Below are 25,318 nucleotides of genomic sequence, written 5' to 3'. Positions count from 1 at the left end.
TATTTTCATTTTTCGAACGCTAGAAGTTAACGACGAAGTTTCGAAATTTCGGAATTTTCAACTACTGCTGTCCCAGAAAAGACTGCGGGTTTCCGAAAATGTCATTTATATGAAAATAGGTACAGAATTGACGAAGCTACGGCCGTTTTTCTACTTTTTGGCACCATACCAAATTCGGCCACTTCCTGTCTGAGCAGTAGTTTAAAAAAAATCTTCAAGTACCCACTACATGGTTTCCCGATAGAAAAATAGGTCCCAGATCGGTATCTATTACAGGCATCGAGAAATAGGCTCACGGGATAAATGTTTTACATGTACATGCAAAATAACGTGAAAAATGAAACTTGCAAAATTGCTCATTTCTCGGCAACCGCTCAGATTACAAACTAATTTCGACATAGATTTTCTTCGCACAGATAGATTCTACAAGTTTTTGAACATTAAATAGAAATATCTTAAAATATAAAAAGCCTGAATGGGTTGTAAATTGCTTAAATTTACCCACTTTTTCAGCTTAAATCGAAAAAGCGCAAAAACAAAAACCAAATAGTCCAGGCAAGATAGCAAAAATGCGGACAGTCGCTGCAATAGAAATGCCGATCACGGTTTATGGTCGGTTTAGACGTATATTATGACCAAAAAAAAAGTCCTAGTCCGAAATGGGTCAAATTGGCCAAAATCAAAATGGCCACCGGCCGCTTTTGGCTTGTAAATTCCAATTTCCACCCAATTATCACAATATGATCGAATTTGGTATCAAAATATACCCTTTGGGGGGTAACTGAATCCATTTCCATACACATTTTTGTGATAAGTGTTACCACTGAGTCAATATTAGGGGTTATTCAAGATGGTGGTCAGTTTTGGCGGGAAAATCGAATTTTACATAAGGATCAAGTTTGGTGTCAAAATATATGTTTTCGGGGTAGCTGAATCTATTTTTGTACATATTTTAGTGATTAAGTGATTCCCAGTGTCAATACAGGAGAAATTTGGGATTTAGATTTCCGATTAGGGAATGGAGATTAATAATACTCCTACCTTAGACGTAATACAATGACTTTCATCCAGTATCAACTAAATTTCATTTAAAGTGTCTCCCAGTTCACTGCGGTAGCGGCAAAGGGGTATGTCGACTGGGGTCACTCTCGGGTCACTGCGGAAGCTGGTCGTGCCTTTTGAAGCAGGTGGCACAAAATGATTCAGATGTTGAGACACAAATGGATACAGTATCGCCTGTTTGTCAGATATGCAGTGAACCATTTAACAATGAACAACCCATAGTTATTGGTCAATGTTTTAAGGTTAATGAAGTGGAGGCGTCTGTATCAAGGTCTAGAGGGTCCGCGGTGCCAAAATTCATTTTTGCGGACCGTTGTCTTTTACATGGTCTGTAGGAAAGACTAGCAGACGGTCCATTACAACATATGTAATCGGTGACCGCTCTGTTACAACAGTAAACAGTAGAACTCGCAATGCCTATTTTTTGGACAAGCCAAGACAGTTCAAATGACGACTTGACATTAATCTAGTTGTATTTAATAAATCAGCCCTCTCTTCCGAAAATGTGCCATCGAATATTGTGCCCTTCCCTTGTTCCAACTAACTGCAGAGATACTACAATGTCCGTTTTTCATTGATGATATAAGGGCCCCATACAAGCTCAATCAGACCATGATTTCCACGGATGACTTCCATAATATTCAGAATCAACTAATTTGTCTTAGTTTTATATATATATATATATCTAAATGAATTTAGAAAAATTGCAACAAGGGCGACGGGAACCATTATTGCCGGTTAGCATACTCAGGGCCCATACGCAAACCGTCACAACAAATGACATTTAATCTGTCACCAGTAACTTCCTTGGCCTGGCTTAAAGTGTATTTTGATCGTCGTCTCGTTCTTGGGGTTGTCAGTCTACTTTCAATTCTACCTCCCTACCCCTACCCTCATTAGGGAACAGAATCGAATGAAACTTGGCAGGTACCCTTTGTAAGGAATACCAGTCCCTTTTGATGCTTGTTTTTCTTTCCTCACAGGTCGTTTAGTTCTTGATTGCAGCTAACTATGTTCATGTTCGGATCTTTGTGACTTAATCCTAATCCCTTAACCAAGTGTCAATGTATGGTATGCCATGGCATATACGCCAAATCGCTTCTACCATGTGCCACCGAACTCAAATTTTCCCCGATCCTCGGATATATCACGCTTTGGTACAAATTACTTAATACACAGATGTAATATGGGTCTCGTCAAATATGTAAAGATTTAAACTACGAAGGAAAAATGTAATATCGGACTCGTCAAGTTTATCTGATGATATTGATAGTAATGGAAGGTTATGCGAATCTAAACTTTAAAGACCAGAGAGAGAGAGAGAGAGAGAGAGAGAGAGGGAGAGAGGTGGGGTCATTTCGGCACTAACATATGGTTTAATTTTATTTCAATAAAATATGGAAATGATCCTCGTTTTTCAGGGGCTTATTATCAAATTGGAATTCGATTATCTGATATATATAGAATTCTTGTTAGACCACTGTTATGATAAAAAGTTGATTAATATTACAATGATTACAATGGTTACAATGCAGAATAAACAAATGACTACCAAAAATGAAAAATTATAATCTAAGTTTAATTAGATTGATGTGGAACAAACTTGGTAATCATACAAAAACATCTTGTTCCCCAACTAGAATGCGGGTGCCGTGGTGGCCCAGTGAGTATGACGTTGCTTCGCTAACCTGGATGTCCCGTGTTCGACCCCAATGTTGACCAGAAAAGTTCCTCGGATTTTCCGGCCTGCTTCCCCCTTGTCAGTGGTACAGGACGACGGGCCGGGCAAGAGACAAGGTATATTCGTTACGATGGGACGAAAAACGTGCACGTAAAAATAAACCTTAGAATTCGAAATAAGAGCAGGCCGAAGCAACGCTGTCCGGGCAAATGTCCCCATTGCACACTGCATGGCGAATGTCCGTCTTCATCAACTCAGTCGGTGCAGAAAACCCAGACTGAAATACATATAAAAGTCATATGTCGATATAACAGGAGGGTTTAAACAGGAGGGTTTAAATGACGATTGAAATAAACTTACCAATATTCACATCACAAAGTGTTCCCTTGTATCCTTTAGGACAAGTACATGTAAATGTTTTATTGGTAGAAATACTGTTACATGTAGCACCTGTATTACAACCATTTGATAAACAATAATCAGGTGGTATATTACATAGATCACCAGTATATCCATCAGAACATTTACATTTAAATCCTGATAATTCATTTATACAAACATGTTGACCACAAGGTGATGATAAACATTCATCTACAGCTGTAATAAGTTAAAATAGATACATATACTAAGCAGCAAAAGAAACGTCAGGTATGTTACTCTGAATAGACGCATTGCATACAACTTGCCAACTGTTTTTATTGTATATTTGTGACCACATCTCCAACTTTACCTGAGCAATAAGGCTCCATCCCAAACACAGAATTGAACCCAGGAAATGTTCTCAAAAACCCAACTTGACTTCTGAGATGGTAATGTGTTCTCCATGATTTTCATGTAACTCACGTGCTGTTCACCGGCACCAGCCCTATAAAATGCACCCCCATACCTCGTTGAATCATTCACACTACTACGTCAGCAGCATGCCACGACTCACGACAGCTCAAAGGAACCAGGTGCTTGAAAGACTCGACGTTGTTTAGTATATTATATCTTTTAGTATATGTTTGTATCATAGTTGAAACAAACCATCACAAGGCATTGTAATACTTAAATTACTGCTGTTATCTGTTAGTATTATAGTCGAAACAAACCAACTCAAGGCATGACATTACTTAAATTACTTTTATAATCTGTTTGTACTGATGGAACAAACCATCACAAGGCATAACAATACTTAAATTAGTTTATATTATATGTTTATACTATAGAAACCATCACTGGGCATTACATTTCTTGAATTAGTTTAATTGTCTGGTTGTATTTTAGATGGTACAAACCAACACGAGGCATGATAATACCTAAATTAGTTTTATTAAATCTGTGTATTATTGTTAGTACAATCCACCACGTTTAGAAGGCATTAGTTTATGTTATCTCTTTGTATATAATTTATACCCAGATTCATAATTAGTAGACGTGACTTAAATTAGTTATAATATAGTTATTATTTTTTTGTATTTATGGCCAGTACAAACCATCACACAGGGAACTCTTGAGTTTTTATTATTTGTTTGTACATAGCATGTACTTACCATCACAAGTAGAAGGCATGACAATACTTAAATTAGTTTTATTATCTGCTGTCATACTGTTTAAGGAGGTAAGAACTGTCCGTGGTGTTGTCATGTCACATGTCTGAGAACTATCTTCAACAGCGGCATCATCGAATACAATGGCTCGTCTGATTGTCACTTCTGTAAAAAGACAATAATTTATTTATCTTTAAAACTTGCGAAGTCTTCAACATAACTTAAAAATAAGGGTGGGGGGGTCACGGGGGTGGGGGTGGTTCACGGTGCATTGATCGAGAAAGTTCATCCAGATTTACCGGCGTGGTTCCCCCTTGTCAGTGATGCAGGGCAGAGGACCCGACAAAAACAGCTGTCTGGTCGTTCGAATATGACCAAAAACCGAGGTCACGTGTACACATTAGCGTGCACGTAAAAGATCCCTTGACAGTTGGAATTCGATATAATAGTAGACCGTAGTGCCGCGTATGTCCGTCTTCATTAGCCCAGTTTGAAGCAGAACAGAGCAGAACGATTTTCACCAGGCCCTAAGCCGATTTGCTTGGAACTTTCGGGATTTGTGTTCCTGGTGTTATAAGCTTACCAAAAATGTACAGTTTGTTTAGCAGTGAAGGCCTTGTAGCGGAACTTCACCGCTTGAAATGTCTATTATCAGTAGCCCGATTGGTGTAGAAAAGTAGGAAAATGAAGTGAAATGAAATGGGGTTTAACGTCCTAAAGTTCTGCTCCGACGGGCATACCCTAATCAGTGTACTATGCCGGAACCATTACGTGAATAGCGGCGGTATGGTCTACTCTAATATTGAATTCCAGTTGTCAGGGGGTCTTTTACGTGCACGCCAATATGTATACGGGACTTCGGATTTTCGTCCCATCCGACTATACATTATCCCATGCCATGCCCTCCGTCCTGTACCACTGTCAAAGAGGAGTTTTCCGGCGTGATGTGCACGCCAATGTATGGCTTGCGTTTTTGTCCCATCTAAACAACTAGACACTGTCCTTTGTCAGGCACCTCGTCATGCACTACCGATAGGAAGAAACCACGCTGCAAAATTCCAGGGAACATTCTTGAACAACACCAGGATCAGTGTGCATAATTATACTGTATATGGAGAGGAGCATGGCCGACAACCAGACAACCCGACATCACGACATTTTAAAATGTCGTAATGTCGGGGTTCACAACATGATACCAATCAGCCATCATACCTTTGAAACATGTTTTGTCTCCCCTCCCGATGGCAGGGGTGGCAATGGAACGAACGTGGAGAAGCAACATTGCACGGATTTCGTGGAAGGAGTTGTCTTTCTAGCGAGCCATTGTCGTCGCTCGTCACATACATGACATCCCGGGATGAGAAAGGGAGATAAACCAGTGGCTGCCAGGCAAGATACGCCCACATTTTGCAAGAGATGGATAGAGAAAAAGCTAAACAAACACAATTTTTCGTACAATCAGGGGCCATAATCCAAGAAGTTATGATCTGTAATGGGCGAATATCGAATGGGACGGAGATCTTTGGGATAAAAAGTTATATATTAAGTTTCATCAAAATCGGACAAAAATTTTGACCTCTAGAGGGTCCACAACCTTCGTATTACATACTTGTACACAATTTGCGTACAAGGAGTGGCCATTTTGTCGGGCAATTTCGGTTAGCCGTCATTAGGGTGTAACATTGATACATTAAAATATTTTTTAAAATCGGTTAAAAATTGTGACTGTGACCTCCTAGAGGGTCCACAAGCTAATCTTTGGATTAAACATACATTTCAAGTTTCATCAAAATCGGATAAAAATTGTGACTTCTAGAGTGTCCACAACCTTGCTTTTACATACATTTACACTATTTGCGTACAAGGAGTGGCCATTTTGTCCGGCAGTTTCGTTCAGATTCTTTACGAAATTCGAACCTTTATTGATGTGTAACGGTTTTTTTTTCATTATTTTAAAATTGAATAACATTGATACATTTAAACAACTTTGATATACCATAATATTTTTACATTATTTACGAACGAGGGACGGCCATTTTGTCTGGCAATTATGGTCCGATTTTTAAGAAATTCAAACTAAAACATCATTAGGGTGTATCGGTGATATATTCAAACGTTTTTTTTTTTTTCTTTTGTTTTGTTTTTTAAATCGGTTAAAATTGGGACCTCTAGAGGAACCGCAATCTAAACACGCGATTTTTGGTACAATCAAGGGCCATAATTCAGGAAGTTACGATCCGATATGCGCGAATATCGAAAGGAAACTCGATCTTTGGTCTATAAACATGAATTTCAAGTTTCATCCCGAGGGTCTACAACCTTGATATACCATATTTTTTTTTACACTATTAGTGTACGAGGGGCGGCCATTTGGTCCGGCAGTATTGGTTCGATTTTCACGACATTCGAACTGAACCGACATTACGGTGAAACGATGACATATTTGTCAATGTTGGTCAAACCAAAGCCGCACCTACTCCGATCATAGAATTATTATTTCTTAAAATAGAGTTTAATAGAAATTGCACTTTTACATGTATTGTTACAAATACAGCTGTATGCGCCAAACTAAACTATGACGTCACTGTGTCAAGGCGAAACTTGAACAAACACGTCATGGGTCATCAAGTACAGAAAACCTGTACAAGTCTTCATATTATTGATCAAGTACAGAAAACCTGAACAAGTCTTCATATTACTGGTTTTATTCTTCGCAATACTTCGTACGTTTTGAGACTAAAATATAATAATATATATTGCAATGTTGGCGTGTTGGGTGAAGGGACTATAACCCAAACAGCTGCGTTTCCTCCCGAAACATTTCCGAGGCAACGCTTGTCTTTTTTATTGATTAAAGGAACATTAAAATTCACCCGGCAATAAATTGCGGACGGGGGAAGGGGGGTGGCAGAATGGTCTAACGCTTGCGCTTTAGATCATACGGTCTGTCATTGAGTCAAGTGGCCTAGTTTCGATTCTCTTCTTGTACGTGACAAGGGGTAATATCGCCTGTCCAACGTCGTGGGTTTTCTCCGGGTCCCATGGTTCACTCCCACAGCTAGAAACCCATACATACAAGCGGATGATTGAAAAAAATAATGACGTAGTTTGTGCCGATGGAACCTTAAACCCGATTCCTTTCTCTCCAGTAAATACCATTTAAACAAGTAGGGAAAATATCATATGCTACGAGTCCCGCACTAAATGCTTTCAACATATCATTTTCGATTCGGTGATTCGGCATTTATTATATTACTAAATACAACACTTATGAAGGTGAGCGATATTAATCAGTTTTTGCCTTTAATTTTGGTTGGAGTGCTGAATATGTCATACATATTGGGCGCATAAATGCAAAGGTATAAAAAATGAATTAAGGACCTCTTTAAAACATAAGCTACATGCCTCGCATTATCTTATTCCAGTTTTGTCTTCTTAAAATATATAATCTAGATTACTAACCGTTTCCCTCTGTCAGTTTTATCTCCATTGAAGCATTTTTCAAGAGCTCTGATTCTAGGGAAGACACTGTTTTTGTAGATACTAATTGACCACCAAGATACATTTTTAAACTTTTGTTGATGTTCAACCATGTTAGCACGAAGTTGGTCCAGACACTAATTGTAGCCTGGGAGGTGACGGCAGCACTATATATATACACAATAGCGAAGGAATTTAATTTTAAAACTGATTAAGCTATCAGCATAATAAACACTGGATACCTTGAATGTACCTGTTAGATCAATTAATATTCAAAAGTTTCATATATTGGTAAACAAAAACACAACTGTTAAATGTATATGCGTAAAACACCGTAACACAACGAGGTAGGTAATGGATAGCAAAATCCACCTTAATAGTAAGTGCAGGAGGACCGCACTACACGTAAAGCCAAACTATATACATTGCAACAAATAGAGAACAAAGATCAAACCATAAGCGTCTACTGTAATAATTCAGACTTGATTAAAAATGAAAAAAAATATATAACCATTATATAACCATTCGGGAGTTTAGAAAAATCTCCATCAATTTCAGTATACTGTCACTGTCACATAACATACTACTTTATTTCATCTATAGCATAATTTGATGAATACAATGTAATAGAAATGTCACTTTACTTAAAGCTGTGGGCAGAGTATTTTGCAAGGAACTGCAGACACGGGACGAAAGGACAGTACCTATACACTGAACACTAAATACATAAATAACAGTAGTTTCTTTCAGAGAATGTTTATGTATATTAATTAAAAACGAGGTGACTAGACTTACCCATTAATATTAATATTGATCTCACTGGCGAAATTAATGAGAACTGCAGAATTTCCTTCCTTGATCAGACTGATAGTGAAATTAGACTCAGGTGATTTATATTTGAACCAAACAGAAAGGGTGAAATTGTCCATATCAGATTCTAGTGGCTTACTGGTTAACTTTATTGGTCCAGTTAATATCATGTCAAAACCTTAAACAGAAATGAAACGAAATGGTATTTAACGCCCTAATGTTTGCTGAAACCTTAAATAAATAAATTTATAAATTAATATCGTACATAATAAAAGATATTTGAAATCCTCAACATTTTATGATGTTCTAGAGGTGGGTTATATACCGCATTCTACATGTATGCTCACATCTCCTCAACTGTAAAGCTTCCAACTTTCAACTTCACAAAATTAATACTATAAAACCGTTAATCAACTCTTTGGTGACCGCGCGTCTCGACTACTGCAACTCGTTACTCTACAACCTAATAGACTACAAAAGGTTCAAAACAAAGCAGCAAGAATTTTTACAAGAACTAAATTATACGCCAGTATTACTCCCGATTTGAAAGAACTTCACTGGCTACCGATTAAGACCATGACAGAATCGATTTTAAAATTCTCATGCTGTCATTCTGTGCTTTGTCACGTGATGACTCCCTTCTATATATTAAAGAACTAATTCAACCCTACAAGAAATCTTCGTTCTGAAACTAAGAACCTTACTGTTCTTTCAGTAAACGCTCATTTGCTCTTGCGGCAGCAGAACTGTGGAATTCTAACGATTTTCCTACAGATCTCAAGCGCTGTGCATCAATTCACAGAGCAGTTTGTCGCAGTGAGATCTGGGAGAGATTGGTATATGTATAAGATACCATTTGAACTATTATTTGAAATAATTGGTTATATCTTTTATAACTGTTTAAAACGTGGATACTATATCTAGTTTTATTGACACACCTTTACAGTCTGTTAGAGATGTTGATCCCGTTGCACTCGATTTGTCCGCTGGGCATTTCTTACAAGTTTTACTGTTTCCTGTATCTTGGTACGATCCTATTTGACATGGTGAACATGGCGTTAATCCAGTTGGAGAACTCTCACCAATACCACATATAGCTAGTAAAACATAACATATCTCATACAACACAATAGCTACTAAAACATAACATAGCTTCAGTATATTAATTAAACATTACTGCGTTGACTAATACCGCATATAGCTAGTCAAACATAGCATATCTTTATTATATTAAAGAGTAAAACATATGTTCGTTACTAGGTTGACCAATTCCCTAAGTTGGTAGTAGAGCACGACATAACTTCAAGAAAAAAACCTTGTCATTTAAAATGTAACAGCACATATACTATTACTACCCAACGAATTTCAGTTGAAAACCATATAGGTATTACTTATAATAATAAGGAATGGTATTAATATCCACAAGCAAAACCAATCCTAAATACTAGACAAATTCTCCAAAATCGGGTAATGACAGCCAGTGCCCCCCCCCCCCCACACACACACACGTGAGAGACACGCCTTCAATCCCATCATGACTGCTGGTGGGGTGGAGATTATGCCTAAGCCCATAAATAAAATTAGCAATATTGTACAACACATAACTCATTGAACAAAACGCCTGTATCTCAGCGATAGATTGCAAAAGGTTTCTGAAATCTAATTTAAACATATCTCTGTTTACTATGTACTTTTAATCATATAATTGCGTCAAATGGGTTTTTTAACAACCAAAGAGACCCGCAAATCACTAATGCCTCTTTTTAATTCTAATAACCACCATTTATAATAAAATGTCTTGTACAATATATTTAATGTCTATATTAATTGCTCTATATAGCATTTTGTTTATTATGATGTATCAAGTGTTCAAGTAATAAACCATTACTTTACTTACTTACTTGTTGTAAGGTGACCGCAGGGGCACTCACCATCAGTAGAAAGTAATATACTTATAGTCACCAATGGGACATAAGATACGACTGGCATTAGCCAAACTCTGGGCATTTATGTTTATTAAAGTATGGACTAAAACACTGGCACAGATGAGTTAACAGATTTAAACATCGAGACCGTAGGCCGAGTTGCTTAACCTGTTAACGAATGAAGCGTGCTATAAATGACTTGCAATATTGACCCCTGCTCAACATGCTTGTTGTTATTGCACAGAAAACCCACCCCACTTCGTTATGTGATTTCTACTAAAACTAGTGTAAACAAAGAGGGCAATAACATTGAACATGTCTAGTTATTGCACGGTTAAGCTCCACTCAATCTACTAGAGGGAAAACAATCCGCTTATTCAACGAAAAAAAAACAAACGAAAATTTCCCGTCCATGTTACAAATTATATTAACGAATAGACCACAAAATTGAACTACACAAATGTAGTATTTCAATAATAAAGATACACTGTAGCACAAATTAGATTGGTCGAAAAGTGTGGTCGAATGGACAATAAACCCCATCTAAATTATCCAGTAGAAGTGGTACAAGGGTTAATCAGCGAACTGGATGTATGAGATGTGTTGTTGACGTTTGGGAAAGTAGGACGAGGGGAAATGTGTAGGGAGTGAAGTGCTGTAAAGGGATAGTTAGATGTATTATGAATGGTTAGAGTGGCTGTGGTGTTACGGTGAAATACTATGCCGCCACCGTAACACCACAGCTTTATGATTTGTTAGACAGGAGTGATGTAATGGGTGTCAACAACTGGGTATGCTGGTACCGTCGCAACGTAGCCGTGAAATATATATTGTGGGGGGGATGGGCGGAAACGGAAAAATATACAATGTTGACAGTATGTGCCAGGCATGAGGCTGCGATGACCGAGCGGCAGCTCGATAGGGAGTGTGTGGGAGGGTCACCCTCATAAAAATTTTTTTTTTAAATTTCAGTTTTCTGTAAGCAGTGAAAACACTATTTTGGCATTGTTTGCGGGGTTAAACCTAAAAATCACATTAATACACCTATTGCACGATATTGTGAAACTAGCTGACGAAGACAGCTCGGGTGGCGATTGTTCGACTCGGGGCTGCTCTGTCAGTATCTAACAAACGCATTTAGTTGGCGTACAACTTTTAAAAACCGAATGTCAGTATGGTATTTCTCACATAATTGGTTATCGCAAAAACAGAGTAAACTGAAAGCAAGTAATCTCGACTCAAACCTATAGTCTATAGCCTACTTACTACACTCGTCTCTAGGCTTCCTATATTATTGTTTGTGGACGGTTTACTACTCAGTGATAAGCCTGCGCCGCAAAAAGAGGTCTCGCCTTTTATTATTAGTATAATGACTTCCTCATGTGCGGCAGGTTAGTTTGCTTCTAAAAACACTGTTTTCCGTTTCAAAAAATACAAAAGTAATTTTCTACCAGATGACCATGGTTCTTTTCACCGAGACTAGATAATTTCTCTCGGTGTAAGGATATAGCTATGGATAAGTTCATACAAGGTCAATAAATCCGCGGTCACTATTTGGCATTGTTTGCGGGGTTAAACCTAAAAATCACATTAATACACCTATTGCACGATATTGTGAAACTAGCTGACGAAGACAGCTCGGGCGGCGATTGTTCGACTCGGGGCTGCTCTGTCAGTATCTAACAAACGCATTTAGTTCGCGTACAACTTTTAAAAACCGAATGTCAGTATGGTATTTCTCACATAATTGGTTATCGCAAAAACAGAGTAAACTGAAAGCGAGTAATCTCGACTCAAACCCATAGTCTATAGCCTACTTACTACACTCGTCACTAGGCTTCCTATATTATTGTTTGTGGACGGTTTACTACTCAGTGATAAGCCTGCGCCGCAAAAAGAGGTCTCGCCTTTTATTATTAGTATAATGACTTCCTCATGTGCGGCAGGTTAGTTTGCTTCTAAAAACACTGTTTTCCGTTCCAAAAAATACAAAAGTAATTTTCTACCAGATGACCATGGTTCTTTTCACCGAGACTAGATAATTTCTCTCGGTGTAAGGATATAGCTATGGATAAGTTCATACAAGGTCAATAAATCCGCGGTCACTTCGGGTCACACTGTTGAGAAAATAAACCGATGGGTTTGTTTAGTAGCAAATCGAGCGTGAATCAACTGAGTTTGTACTGAAAAATTTTTGAGTGATATGTATGAACTGTCTTCACACATTCGGTTTATAATTAGCGATACACAGGTACAGTGGCAAGTGTTGTACTTCACAGACTGTTTACCTCCGAACTACCTCCGCACGAAATCCCCGATTTGGGTACTTGTTAAAAGAAAAAGAAATAGTACCTGTGCGCATGACAGTAAAAAAAACCTAAGAGTTCGCGCATAAAAATGCCCGAACGTACCAGGCGCCAGGTCATCCAGTAGACGTGGTACAACGGTTAATCAGCGAACTGGATGTATGAGATGTGTTGTTGACGTTTGGGAAAGTAGGACGAGGGGAAATGTGTAGGGAGTGGAGTGCTGTAAAGGGATAGTTAGATGTATTATGAATGGTTAGAGTGGCTGTGGTGTTACGGTGAAATACTATGCCGCCACCGTAACACCACAGCTTTATGATTTGTTAGACAGGAGGGATGTAATGGGTGTCAACAACTGGGTATGCTGGTACCGTCGCAACGTAGCCGTGAAATATATATTGTGGGGGGGAAGGGCGGAAACGGAAAAATATACAATGTTGACAGTATGTGCCAGGCATGAGGCTGCGCAGACCGAGCGGCAGCTCGATAGGGAGTGTGTGGGAGGGTCACCCTCATAAAAACATTTTTTTTTTAAATTTCAGTTTTCTGTAAGCAGTGAAAACACTATTTTGGCATTGTTTGCGGGGTTAAACCTAAAAATCACATTAATACACCTATTGCACGATATTGTGAAACTAGCTGACGAAGATAGCTCGGGCGGCGATTGTTCGACTCGGGGCTGCTCTGTCAGTATCTAACAAACGCATTTAGTTGGCGTACAACTTTTAAAAACCGAATGTCAGTATGGTATTTCTCACATAATTGGTTATCGCAAAAACAGAGTAAACTGAAAGCGAGTAATCTCGACTCAAACCTATAGTCTATAGCCTACTTACTACACTCGTCACTAGGCTTCCTATATTATTGTTTGTGGACGGTTTACAACTCAGTGATAAGCCTGCGCCGCAAAAAGAGGTCTCGCCTTTTATTATTAGTATAATGACTTCCTCATGTGCGGCAGGTTAGTTTGCTTCTAAAAACACTGTTTTCCGTTTCAAAAAATACAAAAGTAATTTTCTACCAGATGACCATGGTTCTTTTCACCGAGACTAGATAATTTCTCTCGGTGTAAGGATATAGCTATGGATAAGTTCATACAAGGTCAATAAATCCGCGGTCACTTCGGGTCACACTGTTGAGAAAATAAACCGATGGGTTTGTTTAGTAGTAAATCGAGCGTGAATCAACTGAGTTTGTACTGACAAATTTTTGAGTGATATGTATGAACTGCCTTCACACATTCGGTTTATAATTAGCGATACACAGGTACAGTGGCAAGTGTTGTACTTCACAGACTGTTTACCTCCGAACTACCTCCGCACGAAATCCCCGATTTGGGTACTTGTTAAAAGAAAAAGAAATAGTACCTGTGCGCATGCCAGTAAAAAAACCCTAAGAGTTCGCGCATAAAAATGCCCGAACGTACCAGGCGCCAGGTCATCAAGACGAATTACTGCGTATAAATATAACAGAGTACTTTTTTTCATTTTTGTGCTCAATGATCTTCCTCAACTCAAATCTTTATTGACAAATATCTTAAGAAAATCAGCACATATGACTATCACGCCATTTTCAAACATCATCTTTTATGAAAACACATCCCTGAAATACATAAAACATTAGAAAATCAGCCATAAATTAATTTAAACCGTTTTCAGGTATCTAAATAAATTCGTAACTAGGCAGTGACAGTATAGAAAATTTTGTTTTCTTTTTTGTTAGGCTAGCTTCACTCACCAATGTTTACTTTATCGGGTGGAATTTTTTTAAATTACGCTTTGATCAAATTCTGACTAACATGAAATTACTAATCATATTATGCCAAAATTGACAATTGTTGACAACACGTCAGAAAATAGATAAGAAACCTCATCTCTCAACCCTCCGTGTTTCGAGATAAAAGATGGTGCTATATAGTTCCATCTGGCAAAAAACAACGGGGATCACATCGGGCCTCGGTAATTGACAACATTTTTCATCAAAACATTCAACTACAATTAAGCATATAATCCTACCTGAGACAGGTACAAAACATGTCTTTTTAAATCTAAGCGATAATAGCCTGGCTGTCTGATATTTAAAATTTGACATTCTTGGCGTCACAAAGGCGGAGCGTCGTGTACAACAGCCAATCAAAGTACTAACCTGATATGAGTAGCGCAGGAATAATACCCCGTAATATGAATGTCCGTATTAATTTTGATAACAACAACACTTGATTTAATTTATTGACCATATTTGCAGATAAACCAAAGTTGTTTCACTAGAGTGGGGTGCGTATGTTTAATGAGTCTTAATAGTATGAACTTATTTTCAAGATGTTACATGCATTAATAATGAAATTAAGTTTGCCAGGTGAAACTAAAGGAACCCAATCGTAGCTAAAAACAAGCACATCAGTTTATCTTAACGTTTTTCGCTAAGTTCTCGTAGCTAGTCAGAACAGTATACATAGCAACCGTTAGTATCGTAGGCTAGACATCATTGTCTTAGTTTTATAGGGTATTTTTGAGGATGTAAGTACGAACTGCAATTGTGTGAACAAGAACTAGATACAAAATTGTGCTAACAGTCTACAAATAAAATAATAAAAACTGAAAACTTACATGAAACCCCCGAAGTGAAGTTATCTTTGTCGTCAAGAGTTACTCCTACTCGGAAAGAAGGCCGGAATTATTTCAATCAGGGCTGACACCGTCGGCTCAATACACGGTAATAAGACTAATTTCCTGTTCTTTTAAAAATCTCCAAACGTTAAAAAAAAACTTTGCAGGAAAGCAAGGACGTACGGTGGCTGATTTAGGACACGCAAAAAAAAATAATATCTCGAGCGCTCGAGATACTAATTCGAGCGCTTGAGATAATTAAATTATACAGCTTAAAAAATCGGTTGAGACGTGTTCGATTGTATTATCTCGAGCGCTCGTCTTAACTATCTCGAGCGCTCGACTTAGTATCTCAAGCGCTCGACTTAGTATCTCAAGCGATCGACTTAATATCTCGAGGGCTCGAGATATATTTTTTTTGCGTGTCCTAAATCAGCCTAAATCAGGACGGCCTAAATCTATTGAGAAATTTTGAAAAATGAACGTAAGCATGTGGCCAAATAACGACTTTTTAAAAGGGGTGTAAAGATGTTTTCCAAATAGTTCCGAAGAAAATCCCTAATGAGCTACAATATCGACAAACACGTTCCTGTTTCGTATTTATCGGGAGTTAAGTGTCCATTTAACCATTCATGAATTATCAATTAAAGGTTACTTACCTAAACAATTATTTGCGTTACGAGATCCTTCACGGATAGTTGAAGTATTTTCAGGACAAGATTTACAGGACAGAGAAAAGTCTTCATCTTGATAAGTTCCCCTAGGACAATAAGTACAGTTTTCAGTTGTTCGTTCATACAGCATTCCAGTTGGACATCCACCTGATCAAAATAATTCAATCAATCAAAAGCGAATTTCAATTTCAAAGTTTCTCGCACACCTGTATTCGCTAAAACCGTTCGTAACCAATTTTGTTGTATTTCTAACGAGAAATAGAGTAAACGTGTTTCAGATTACTAATACTTACGACATGAAACTGATGCGTAGTTGGAAATCTGTCCTTCTGGACATTCAAAATCTTCCCAATCAAACTTCACAGATTCATTCGTTATTGTGAAGCCTGGTGCAACACTGCTAAAAACACCATTTACAACATCACGTTTAATACCATCGGCAATACTGTTAAGTTTTGCTGCACTAATATCCCTGGCATTTTCTTTAGATGTCCCATTAACAGAAAATGGTATAGCAATTTTGAAAATTATCAATAATTCATTGGCCTCTCGCTTATACCTGTGTTGTTCTACATTCTGAAAAGATACCATGTTAACCATGATCAGAGAGACATAATTGCACCATATTTCCGCTTTATTATAGATGTAATATAATTTGATTTAATACTAATTCGCTATTGTTTAAAATCTTCACCATTTAGACCTTGAATGCAGCTTTTGTAGATTGAAACGTATTCATCTTTTAGACAACCACCTTATAATATAGGACAGTTATGCTAGAGGAGACGAGTCGTTGGAGGACATTATGCAATTGAGAAACTTTCATTTGTTCTGTGGGTAAGCAAGATATAATATAAGTATGGTATGTTACATCATTACAAGTTTATAATACTTATACCCTGTAAGCCAACAGTAGGACGTTAAACTCCATTTCATTTCATTTCATTTCCCTGTAAGCCTATATTATAAGTAAAATCGACACAGATAAATAACTAACTAATACACTTTAAAATCAGTGATTTAGACTAGAGCGGTTCTTTCTTATTGAAAAAAATCACTGTAGCAGAGAGTTGCATAACTAATTATGAAAGAACAGGATTTATCTATTCTCCGCTGATATAAAATAGGTGTCATGATAATGAATACGGGTAACCATTTAGATGTGTAATCGATGTGATTACTCTATACTCATTGTGTTATTTATGACGTGTTGTTAGATTTATATAATTAACAGACTTCAGTAACATTACCCTTTTCTTTCGACCTGATGTGGGACCGCATTTAACATCTACATTTTCTGCTGTACAATCCTCTTGAACAGGACAAACTTGTGACCATGTAGGTGAGTTTTGTAGTGCTTGAATAAAATTGTTCTTAATAACATCAGTGCTTGTTGTACAGTCTCCATCAAAATAATAAAACTTAGAAGGAAGAACCATTTTCTTAGGTCCTCTGTCTTCTCTGTCTTCTGTGAATTTAGATGTACATTATAAATATTTGGTACGTGAATGATAAAATAAAATGCAGATAAAGCATTGATTGATTTTTCTCTCTTTTTGGGGGGGGGGGGGTGTCTAAATCTATCTTTGGGCAAAATTGTACGTCCTTGGATAAAGCTCATGTTTAGATATATTTGTTATGTATTCCTGTCGATACAGCATACACCGCCCCTCTCCCCACCGCCTAAATGGCAAATTGTACCATAGTTTTTACTCCAGAAAAAGTATATAATATGTCTGACTAATTATCTTTATATACCCACGTCTTTGAAACATCAATAAAATATTTATCTTACCTGTACAATCAGGAACGTTATCCGTGGGAGACCACTGTCCTGATGTCAATCCGCAAATAAAACGGTTACTTGTGTCCATAGTTCTTGGTATATCGAAATTTGAATTACACATCATATTACAAAATGTACCAAAAGCCCAGTCATCACAGACTAATGCACCATTCAATGGAGCCGTTAAATTTTTACACGGTAAAGCTGCAAAGGTTTAATACAAGTAATGTTGTGATCATTGAACTTCTTTCCCGTTTTGGAAGTTTTAGACATTCATTTGTGTCTCAGAAACTATACATACTAGAAACAGAATTCTAATGCTTACTGCAACTGGTGAGTATATCCGACTATTAAAATCCGCTTACAATAGCCACCACATTGGATTTTAAGATGGCCACCAGATTTTATACATTGATTTGTAACTTTAAAAATCTATATCCGACTTCATACACTGTTAAAATTCGCTTACATTACCGCCATGCCGCTTTTCCGATATTACGTCGAGAATTAAAATAACCAACTCTTTACGATTTTATTTGTGCATGTATATAGACAAAATACGTTTTGACATATACACAGATAAGATGTAGCCGCAAAATATGGAAAGGCCAATTTCGAAATTAACTAAGCCTACCTCTACAAAATGGCCGACTATCAAGGCTAAAATCCCACGATGTTTTAGGTGGGTCTGAATCATCTTTTTCACATGTTATTTTGTTTGATCCGACTAAAGGTAGCCCAGATATACAACCAATGGAACATTGTGATCCCAATGTGTAACCTGACGGACAATCGATACCCATATTTACATCACTGTAATCAGGAACCCCGCACCTTAAGACTAAAAGAAGGAATAATCAGCATTACACGATAGCAAGTTTGATTCAAATTCAATCTATTATTTCGTATCGTTTTTAATAAATACTTATCATAAATGAATTCTAATATTATGTAAACTTTGATTGGCAAAATATGTATTTAAATTTAGTTATTTCTGATACACAATTTAATAATTCTAAGATAATCTTACCTTGAACTGACACAGAAAAGAAACAATAAGCTCTATTTCTATCTTGATCTTCGGCATTCATTTGTATGACATGCGTACCTCTTTCAAAACGTGACCCAGACGGTAAGCCTTGCACTAGTATTAGATTTACCGTTCCTGAATTATCTGTTGCTGTTATCGGTTCATATGTGAATGTTGCTGATGTTAAACCTGTATCTGCATAAACTATGAATGGGTTAACAGGACAGTTATCAAATACAGGTGCCGTATAATCTGTTAAAGAGAAATATTCAGTAGTTTAGATAATAATTTGAAGTGCATTCGTGGTGAATGATAAGAAACATGTTAGAATAATATCAGGTATTCTAGAACACCAAATTGCTGTATGTAAATATAAGATAGATTAAAGGTGATTGTAGGAAGATAAACCCGATTTCATTTCACATCTGTGGGTTAGTGGGTTTAGTTTGGTACTTCGTGGATTGTGATTGTGTTGTTGTGGAGGGCTTTGGATTTGTTGGTGTACTGTTACATACCCTTATATAAATGCAAGAACAGTAGTAGTACACATTGTGCACTGTTTCTCGAAAGGAAAAATTACATTATCTTAATAAACTATAACACATACTTGAAAACGTTGAGAGAATACCCTTCGAAACGTCGCCTGAATAAATCAGTAATTGTTCTTCCATAGGTATGTGTTATGGTTTATTGCTCTATCCAGTTACTAAATGCCCCTAAAAGATCATTACATTATTTTACTTTGTACGCAAGCGAGCAATCTCTATATCTGCTCATTTATCATCACAAAAGACTTTATTTGAGCTCTACCTTCACATTGTGGTAGAGGTTCTCTCCAATTACCCGACTCTGTACAAATTGTATATACCGCTGAAGTTGCACGGTAACCCTTTTTGCATCTAATATAGCATACACTTTTATAATTTCTACCCTCAGGGCAGTCGTATTCAATCCCATTTGTTGGAGGAGTTAGTACTGGACATATCTTAGCTGAAGGTAAACAATTAACATTAATTAGTTTGTTTGGATAGTACGACATGCATTAGGTTATCTCTGGCACGACCAAAGCAGCAGAAAAATGTTTGTTTCGCCTACTCTGCCAATGGTCCTTTTACGTGTGCATGGGGGTTTTCGTTCCACCCGAATGGGTAAGACGCTGGCTCGCTAGCCTGGGGTTAGGTGTTCGATCCCTGCATTGGCCGGGAAAGTTCATCCAGATTTTCCGGCGTGGTTCCCCCTTGTCAGTGATGCAGGACGGAGGGCCTGACAAGGACAGCTGTCTAGTCCTTCGGATGATACGAAAAACCGAGGTCCCGTGTATACATTGGGATGCACGTAAAAGATCCCTTGGCAGTTGGAATTCGACATAAGAGTAGGCGATAGTGCCGCTGCCCGGGCAAAATTTCCCTCATAGCACACTGTATGGTGTATGCCCGTCTTCATTAGCCCAGCATAGGAGCAGAACAGTAGGACGTTAAACCCCATTTCATTTCATTTCATTTCCGTTCCAACCGAATTATTTTAGTTGTCTTCCCAACGTACTACCACGGAACACTATTGCTGATAATCCAGTTCCCTTACAACTCGACTAAAGTTGAATGTGAATCATAATTTTGTAATAATGAGAGTGGTGGTGTATCCCGGTTTCGTAGCTTCTCCTACTGTTTAAGTCCCTTGTACAAATATAATAAACAGCCGACTATGAAGAATAATTTAAATAGTTTTGCTGGGCTGTTACAAAGATTAAGAAAAAAAACATACACAACCCAGTCTAACTGTACAATATGGCTATGCATATTGCAAAAATGAATTTCTGTATACCTTTACAAGTGGGGACGACATATGTTCCATCCTTTCGACATGTAACACGCTGGCCACCTTGTAAATCATAACCTGAATTACAACGTACAGTACATGATTTTCCCCAAATCATTTCTACACCATCACAATCTTTTATTCCATTTTCTGGCCAAGGGACTGTCGGACACACATGAACTGAATAAGATAAATACCGATATGTATTGTATTTTCATACCACATCATAATTATTACCAGATTAAACTAAGCTAAATAAACTCTGATGGTAAACGCTGATGAATCACAATAGCTTAGCATTTACAAAATCACAAATGCTAAAATGTTTTGGTTGGTTATTTAGGGCAGTGAAAAGGGTACATGCAACTAGGTGAAATTTTTTGAGAAAAAAAGAATACTGCAGGTGAGTTTCTTCAAATCCTGGAGTTTGGATGGCCGAATGGTTAGCACGTGTCCCACTGCTGTATCATGCGGCCTGTCATTAAGTCAACTGGCGTGGTTTCGAATCCCCGATTGTACGTGACAAGGGATAGGGTTGCCTGTTTAACCTCGCGGGTTTTCTCCCGGTCTTCCCGTTTCCTCCCACTGCTAAAGACCCCTACGCGCAAGCGAATTATTGAAATAAAAATTAAACCATATGTTAGTCCCGAAATGACCTAGTTTGTGTCGAGTGGGCGTTAAACCCCATTTCTCTATCTCTTTCTTCAAATTCTGGTATTCAAAAATACTGTGACAAAATATACTCTCGTAGTGGTTTTTTAATGTGGATATTAAAAAAATTCCAAAGAATTACTTGATGGTTTACAATCTAGATCACTTGCTTCAATCTCATCTATACAAACGTTTGACTTTTCTACTTTGTACACTATAATTCCCCATAGTAAATTAAAAGCTCGGTTAAAAGACATTATTCACAGTGTTTTTTCATCTAAATGGGGAAATGTTAGATATCAATATTTAGTTGTTAATTACAACTAAACATATTTTGTTAAGAACCATAGTGATTCCAAAAATAAATTCACCGCCAACAAGATAATTCAGATGTTGGATTTTTTAATTGATAATATCTTTGTTGAATTTGGAGGGGAAATTTATCAGCAAGTGGCAGGTATCCCCATGGGCACCAACTGTGCACCTTTGCTTGCTGATTTGTTTCTCTATTCCTACGAAGCCGATTACATACAGGCACTCGTAAAATCAAATAAACGATTAGTCAGACATTTTAATTTCACTTATCGATATATCGATGATGTTCTATCACTGAATAATCCAAAATTTAGTGATTATGTAGAATTCGTATATCCTGATGAGCTCGAAATCAAAAAAACCCACTGACAGTGACAATTACGCTTCCTACTTGGATCTGCGTCTCGATTTTGACAATTGCCATAAACTTAGTGTTAAATTGTACGATAAACGTGATGACTTTGACTTTCCGATTGTTAACTTTCCATTTATTAGTAGTAACATTCCAATATCACCAGCTTATGGAGTGTTTGTGTCTCAACTAATTCGTTACGCGAGAGCTTGTTCATTTTATTCTGATTTTTTAAGTAGATCGAGGCATTTGTCATCTAAGCTTCAACTACAGAGATACTTGCGAACTAAACTTATTAAAACCTTTAAAAAGTTTTATGGCCGTCATATTGACTTGATTGGTAAATATAACATGCCTCTCTCGGCTATTATTCTGGATATATTTAATTGACGCGTATAATTTAATTGACACGTATAATTCCCTGATAATGTCTGTCTACTACATCGTTAACACTTTTCATCACGTGCATTTTGCATACCGATAGTCCATTGGCCAATCACGCTATTTTACCGAGATTTCGTCTAATAGTTTGGATGCAGCTATGGCGGGTGTTGGGCCAGGCAGGGTAAGCTTACTCTTCCGGACACCTGTTACCACTGTTTGTCGTGTATTTTGTACACGGTGAACAGTCCATATGCTGATTACACTATTTTGCCTTATTACACTATTTTACCTATACCGTTTTTTTAGGACTTCGAATTTCGTCTAATGGTTTGGATTGTTCGTACTTGGTTTTATTTTATTATCTCCAGAAATCTAATCAGACATATCGCCATGATGTAAGTATATATTTCAGCAATTGAATTAGAACTTGATGCTTCCAACAAGTTTGATTGAACAACGTGGAAGTATGGCACAACTTGATATCAAATATTTGCAAGAAGTTGTTGACAGAAAGGCGGATATCCAATTATTTGCCAGTTATGCCCGTTAGAAATTATTGATGGACGGGCGAATGATATATATATATATAGTTCGTCCAATATTTAAATCCGTATTACACGACAATCCAAATAAAACTCACCAGCTACTTCAAACGTAAAGAAACAGTAATCTTTAAATCCTCTGGAGTCTGTTACAGAATACGTTATCGTATGATGACCTCGTGGAAACGAACTACCCGAATCTCCAATACCATTTATCAGTCTAGGTCTAGAAAACAAACCCATTAAACATGAGGTTAGTTTATCCTTAAGAAGTATTAAAAGATGCTTATTGCATTAAACCCGTAAGTTTGTATGGCTTTGTACGATATTAAAATATAGTTATGATTTCTATTATTCTTTTCTATTCAAAGTATTATAAGCACGGTGGGGCCGTGGTAATGGAGCGCATATGTAATGGATTATCGGCTAGAATGTTCCTGAAATGAATCCGACATTTTGCCTGGAAGAATTTACAAGTGTTGCCCAATCGTTAGGTTCTGCACCATGCAAGTTAAAAGAACTTTCCACTGTTGGAATTTACGGAAACATACAGATCTAAGTATTATATTGACAGGCGAACCTCGCCTCCTTCCGTTACAAGCAAGAACCATGGAACATTTATATTAACTCGTCGTTGGCATCTCCCCATTGGGAAGTCCGTTTACTATTGGCTAGATTGTGCGTTTCGTTTTGAGTCTTTATTACGTACCTTATCTATATATTACAAATTCGTTCTTTAGCTTTACTTTTGTTTACTCACAGCAAATTATTTCTTATCTATTATCTTACATAATATGTCTTGTCAGTGGGCTTTGTTCTGTTGTTGTGCGTGGTGTGGGGCTTAAAAGGTGCTTAGTCAAGACCCATAACCCGTCGTCATTACCCCGGATGGAGTAAAAAAGTAAGATGTTAAACTCCATTTAATTTCATTTCATAATTTCTAAACCCTTTATTCGTATTTGAATATGTCACTTTTCACTGTCGTTTTAATCTTACAGATTTCAGACATACTCGTGTATTGCCCAGGAATACCATGGAACAATATTGAGGACATTCCACTTGTAGGAATAATTTTGTTTAAAACTTGGTTACCTTAGCGCGTTTCCTTTTCCATCCTTACCAGTTGGCATTGACCAGGTAACTACAGAACTTGTTGAACCTTCAGGTGCATAGATAGGTGTTGATGGTAATGAACATTGTATGCTTGGTGGATGATAAACTGTAATAATTATATATAAGAATAACTGTTCGAGCGATACGAAATACTTATAGCGAGCATGTAGATACGAAATACTTATAGCGAGCATGTAGAATCACCAGTCCAACAGTTTAAATACAAAAATACAAAAGGCATCCAAAAGTCTCCAAAACGTAGCGACGCTATACTGCGCGTGAACAGGATAGCGTGACAAAAAAATTATAACGAAATGTATGTTTTACAGTAGATACTATTTGGAGAAATAAGAAAGTGGCCTCTCAGGATAATGACTTTGCAAATACAGTAGAATCTGCATTAAGCAGCCACCCAAGGGAATTTTCACAACTGACCGCTTAACGGGAGTGGCCTCTTAATAAAATCTCATTGCTTTTTGTGCTGACATAAATATTAAATTAAATATTACGCTTGGAAGCGGTAAATTTGGCCGTCGCTGAATCTTGCGCCGAACGAAAATTCTTTACTCAAATCTCGGACATAACTTAACGGGAGTGGCCTTTTAATAAAATCTTGGTGCTTTTTGTGCTGACATAAATTAAATATTACGCTTGAATGCATTGGAAGCGGTAAATTTGACCGTCGCTGAATCTTGCGCTGAATGAAAATTCTTTACTCAAATCTCGGACATAACTTCTGTAAACTTGTCATTTTGTACCAACCTTCGATACTACTGTCTACCATTGTGATGCATTCCATAATATTTATCCATTTTTGTGAAGAAAATCGATGAATTCATTTTATTTTATCAAAAAAGCACATGGACAAAAAAAACATCGCTAATTTCATGACCTATTTACAGGGGGTGTAACTCTGTATGTAATATTATAGGAGGCGCTAAGAGAGATACTAGATGATCGTGACAAAACTCGGTACTTTTATTTTATTCAATCAGTATCAAATAATGTGTCGTTACGCGTGAAAACAATGATCAGGTTAGTCGTTTAATAAAACAAAAGATTAATTAACAGATAATCCCGGGTTGATTGTTATTTTTACATTTCTTTTTACCTGATCAGTGGGGGTCTAGTTAATTAACTACTACTCACGGGATTAGCGGGGGTGTTACAAAGAACAACAAGATGATATCATTCAACAATGGCCGTTGAATGGGCTATGTTTTGTTGAATTTATTAGTAATATAGTGACCGCTGGCC

At 37.3% G+C, this 25,318-nt stretch overlaps 1 protein-coding gene across 1 annotated transcript in view; it reads right to left on the bottom strand.

The window, feature by feature from the left end:
* The window catches only part of LOC126831900 (sushi, von Willebrand factor type A, EGF and pentraxin domain-containing protein 1-like), a 41,907-nt gene extending 17,744 nt beyond the window's left edge, over positions 1-24,163 (bottom strand). Inside the window, exons 1-15 of the mRNA XM_050562554.2 lie at positions 24,041-24,163; positions 23,047-23,174; positions 20,711-20,884; positions 19,700-19,879; positions 18,890-19,141; positions 18,494-18,700; positions 17,869-18,063; positions 17,324-17,541; positions 16,367-16,649; positions 16,059-16,220; positions 9,501-9,659; positions 8,548-8,740; positions 7,735-7,919; positions 4,276-4,437; positions 3,104-3,340 (exon numbers count right to left, since the gene is read on the bottom strand). Coding sequence (XP_050418511.2) covers positions 3,104-3,340; positions 4,276-4,437; positions 7,735-7,919; positions 8,548-8,740; positions 9,501-9,659; positions 16,059-16,220; positions 16,367-16,649; positions 17,324-17,541; positions 17,869-18,063; positions 18,494-18,700; positions 18,890-19,141; positions 19,700-19,879; positions 20,711-20,884; positions 23,047-23,174; positions 24,041-24,078 — 2,773 coding nt within the window. The 5' untranslated portion in view covers positions 24,079-24,163. The remainder of the gene's footprint in view (positions 1-3,103; positions 3,341-4,275; positions 4,438-7,734; positions 7,920-8,547; positions 8,741-9,500; positions 9,660-16,058; positions 16,221-16,366; positions 16,650-17,323; positions 17,542-17,868; positions 18,064-18,493; positions 18,701-18,889; positions 19,142-19,699; positions 19,880-20,710; positions 20,885-23,046; positions 23,175-24,040) is intronic.
* Positions 24,164-25,318: the final 1,155 nt, after the last annotated feature.

Source organism: Patella vulgata, chromosome 9 (genome assembly GCF_932274485.2).
Source record: "Patella vulgata chromosome 9, xgPatVulg1.2, whole genome shotgun sequence".
Taxonomy (NCBI): Eukaryota; Metazoa; Mollusca; class Gastropoda; family Patellidae; genus Patella; species Patella vulgata.
This window is presented reverse-complemented; position numbering and strand designations above follow the sequence as displayed.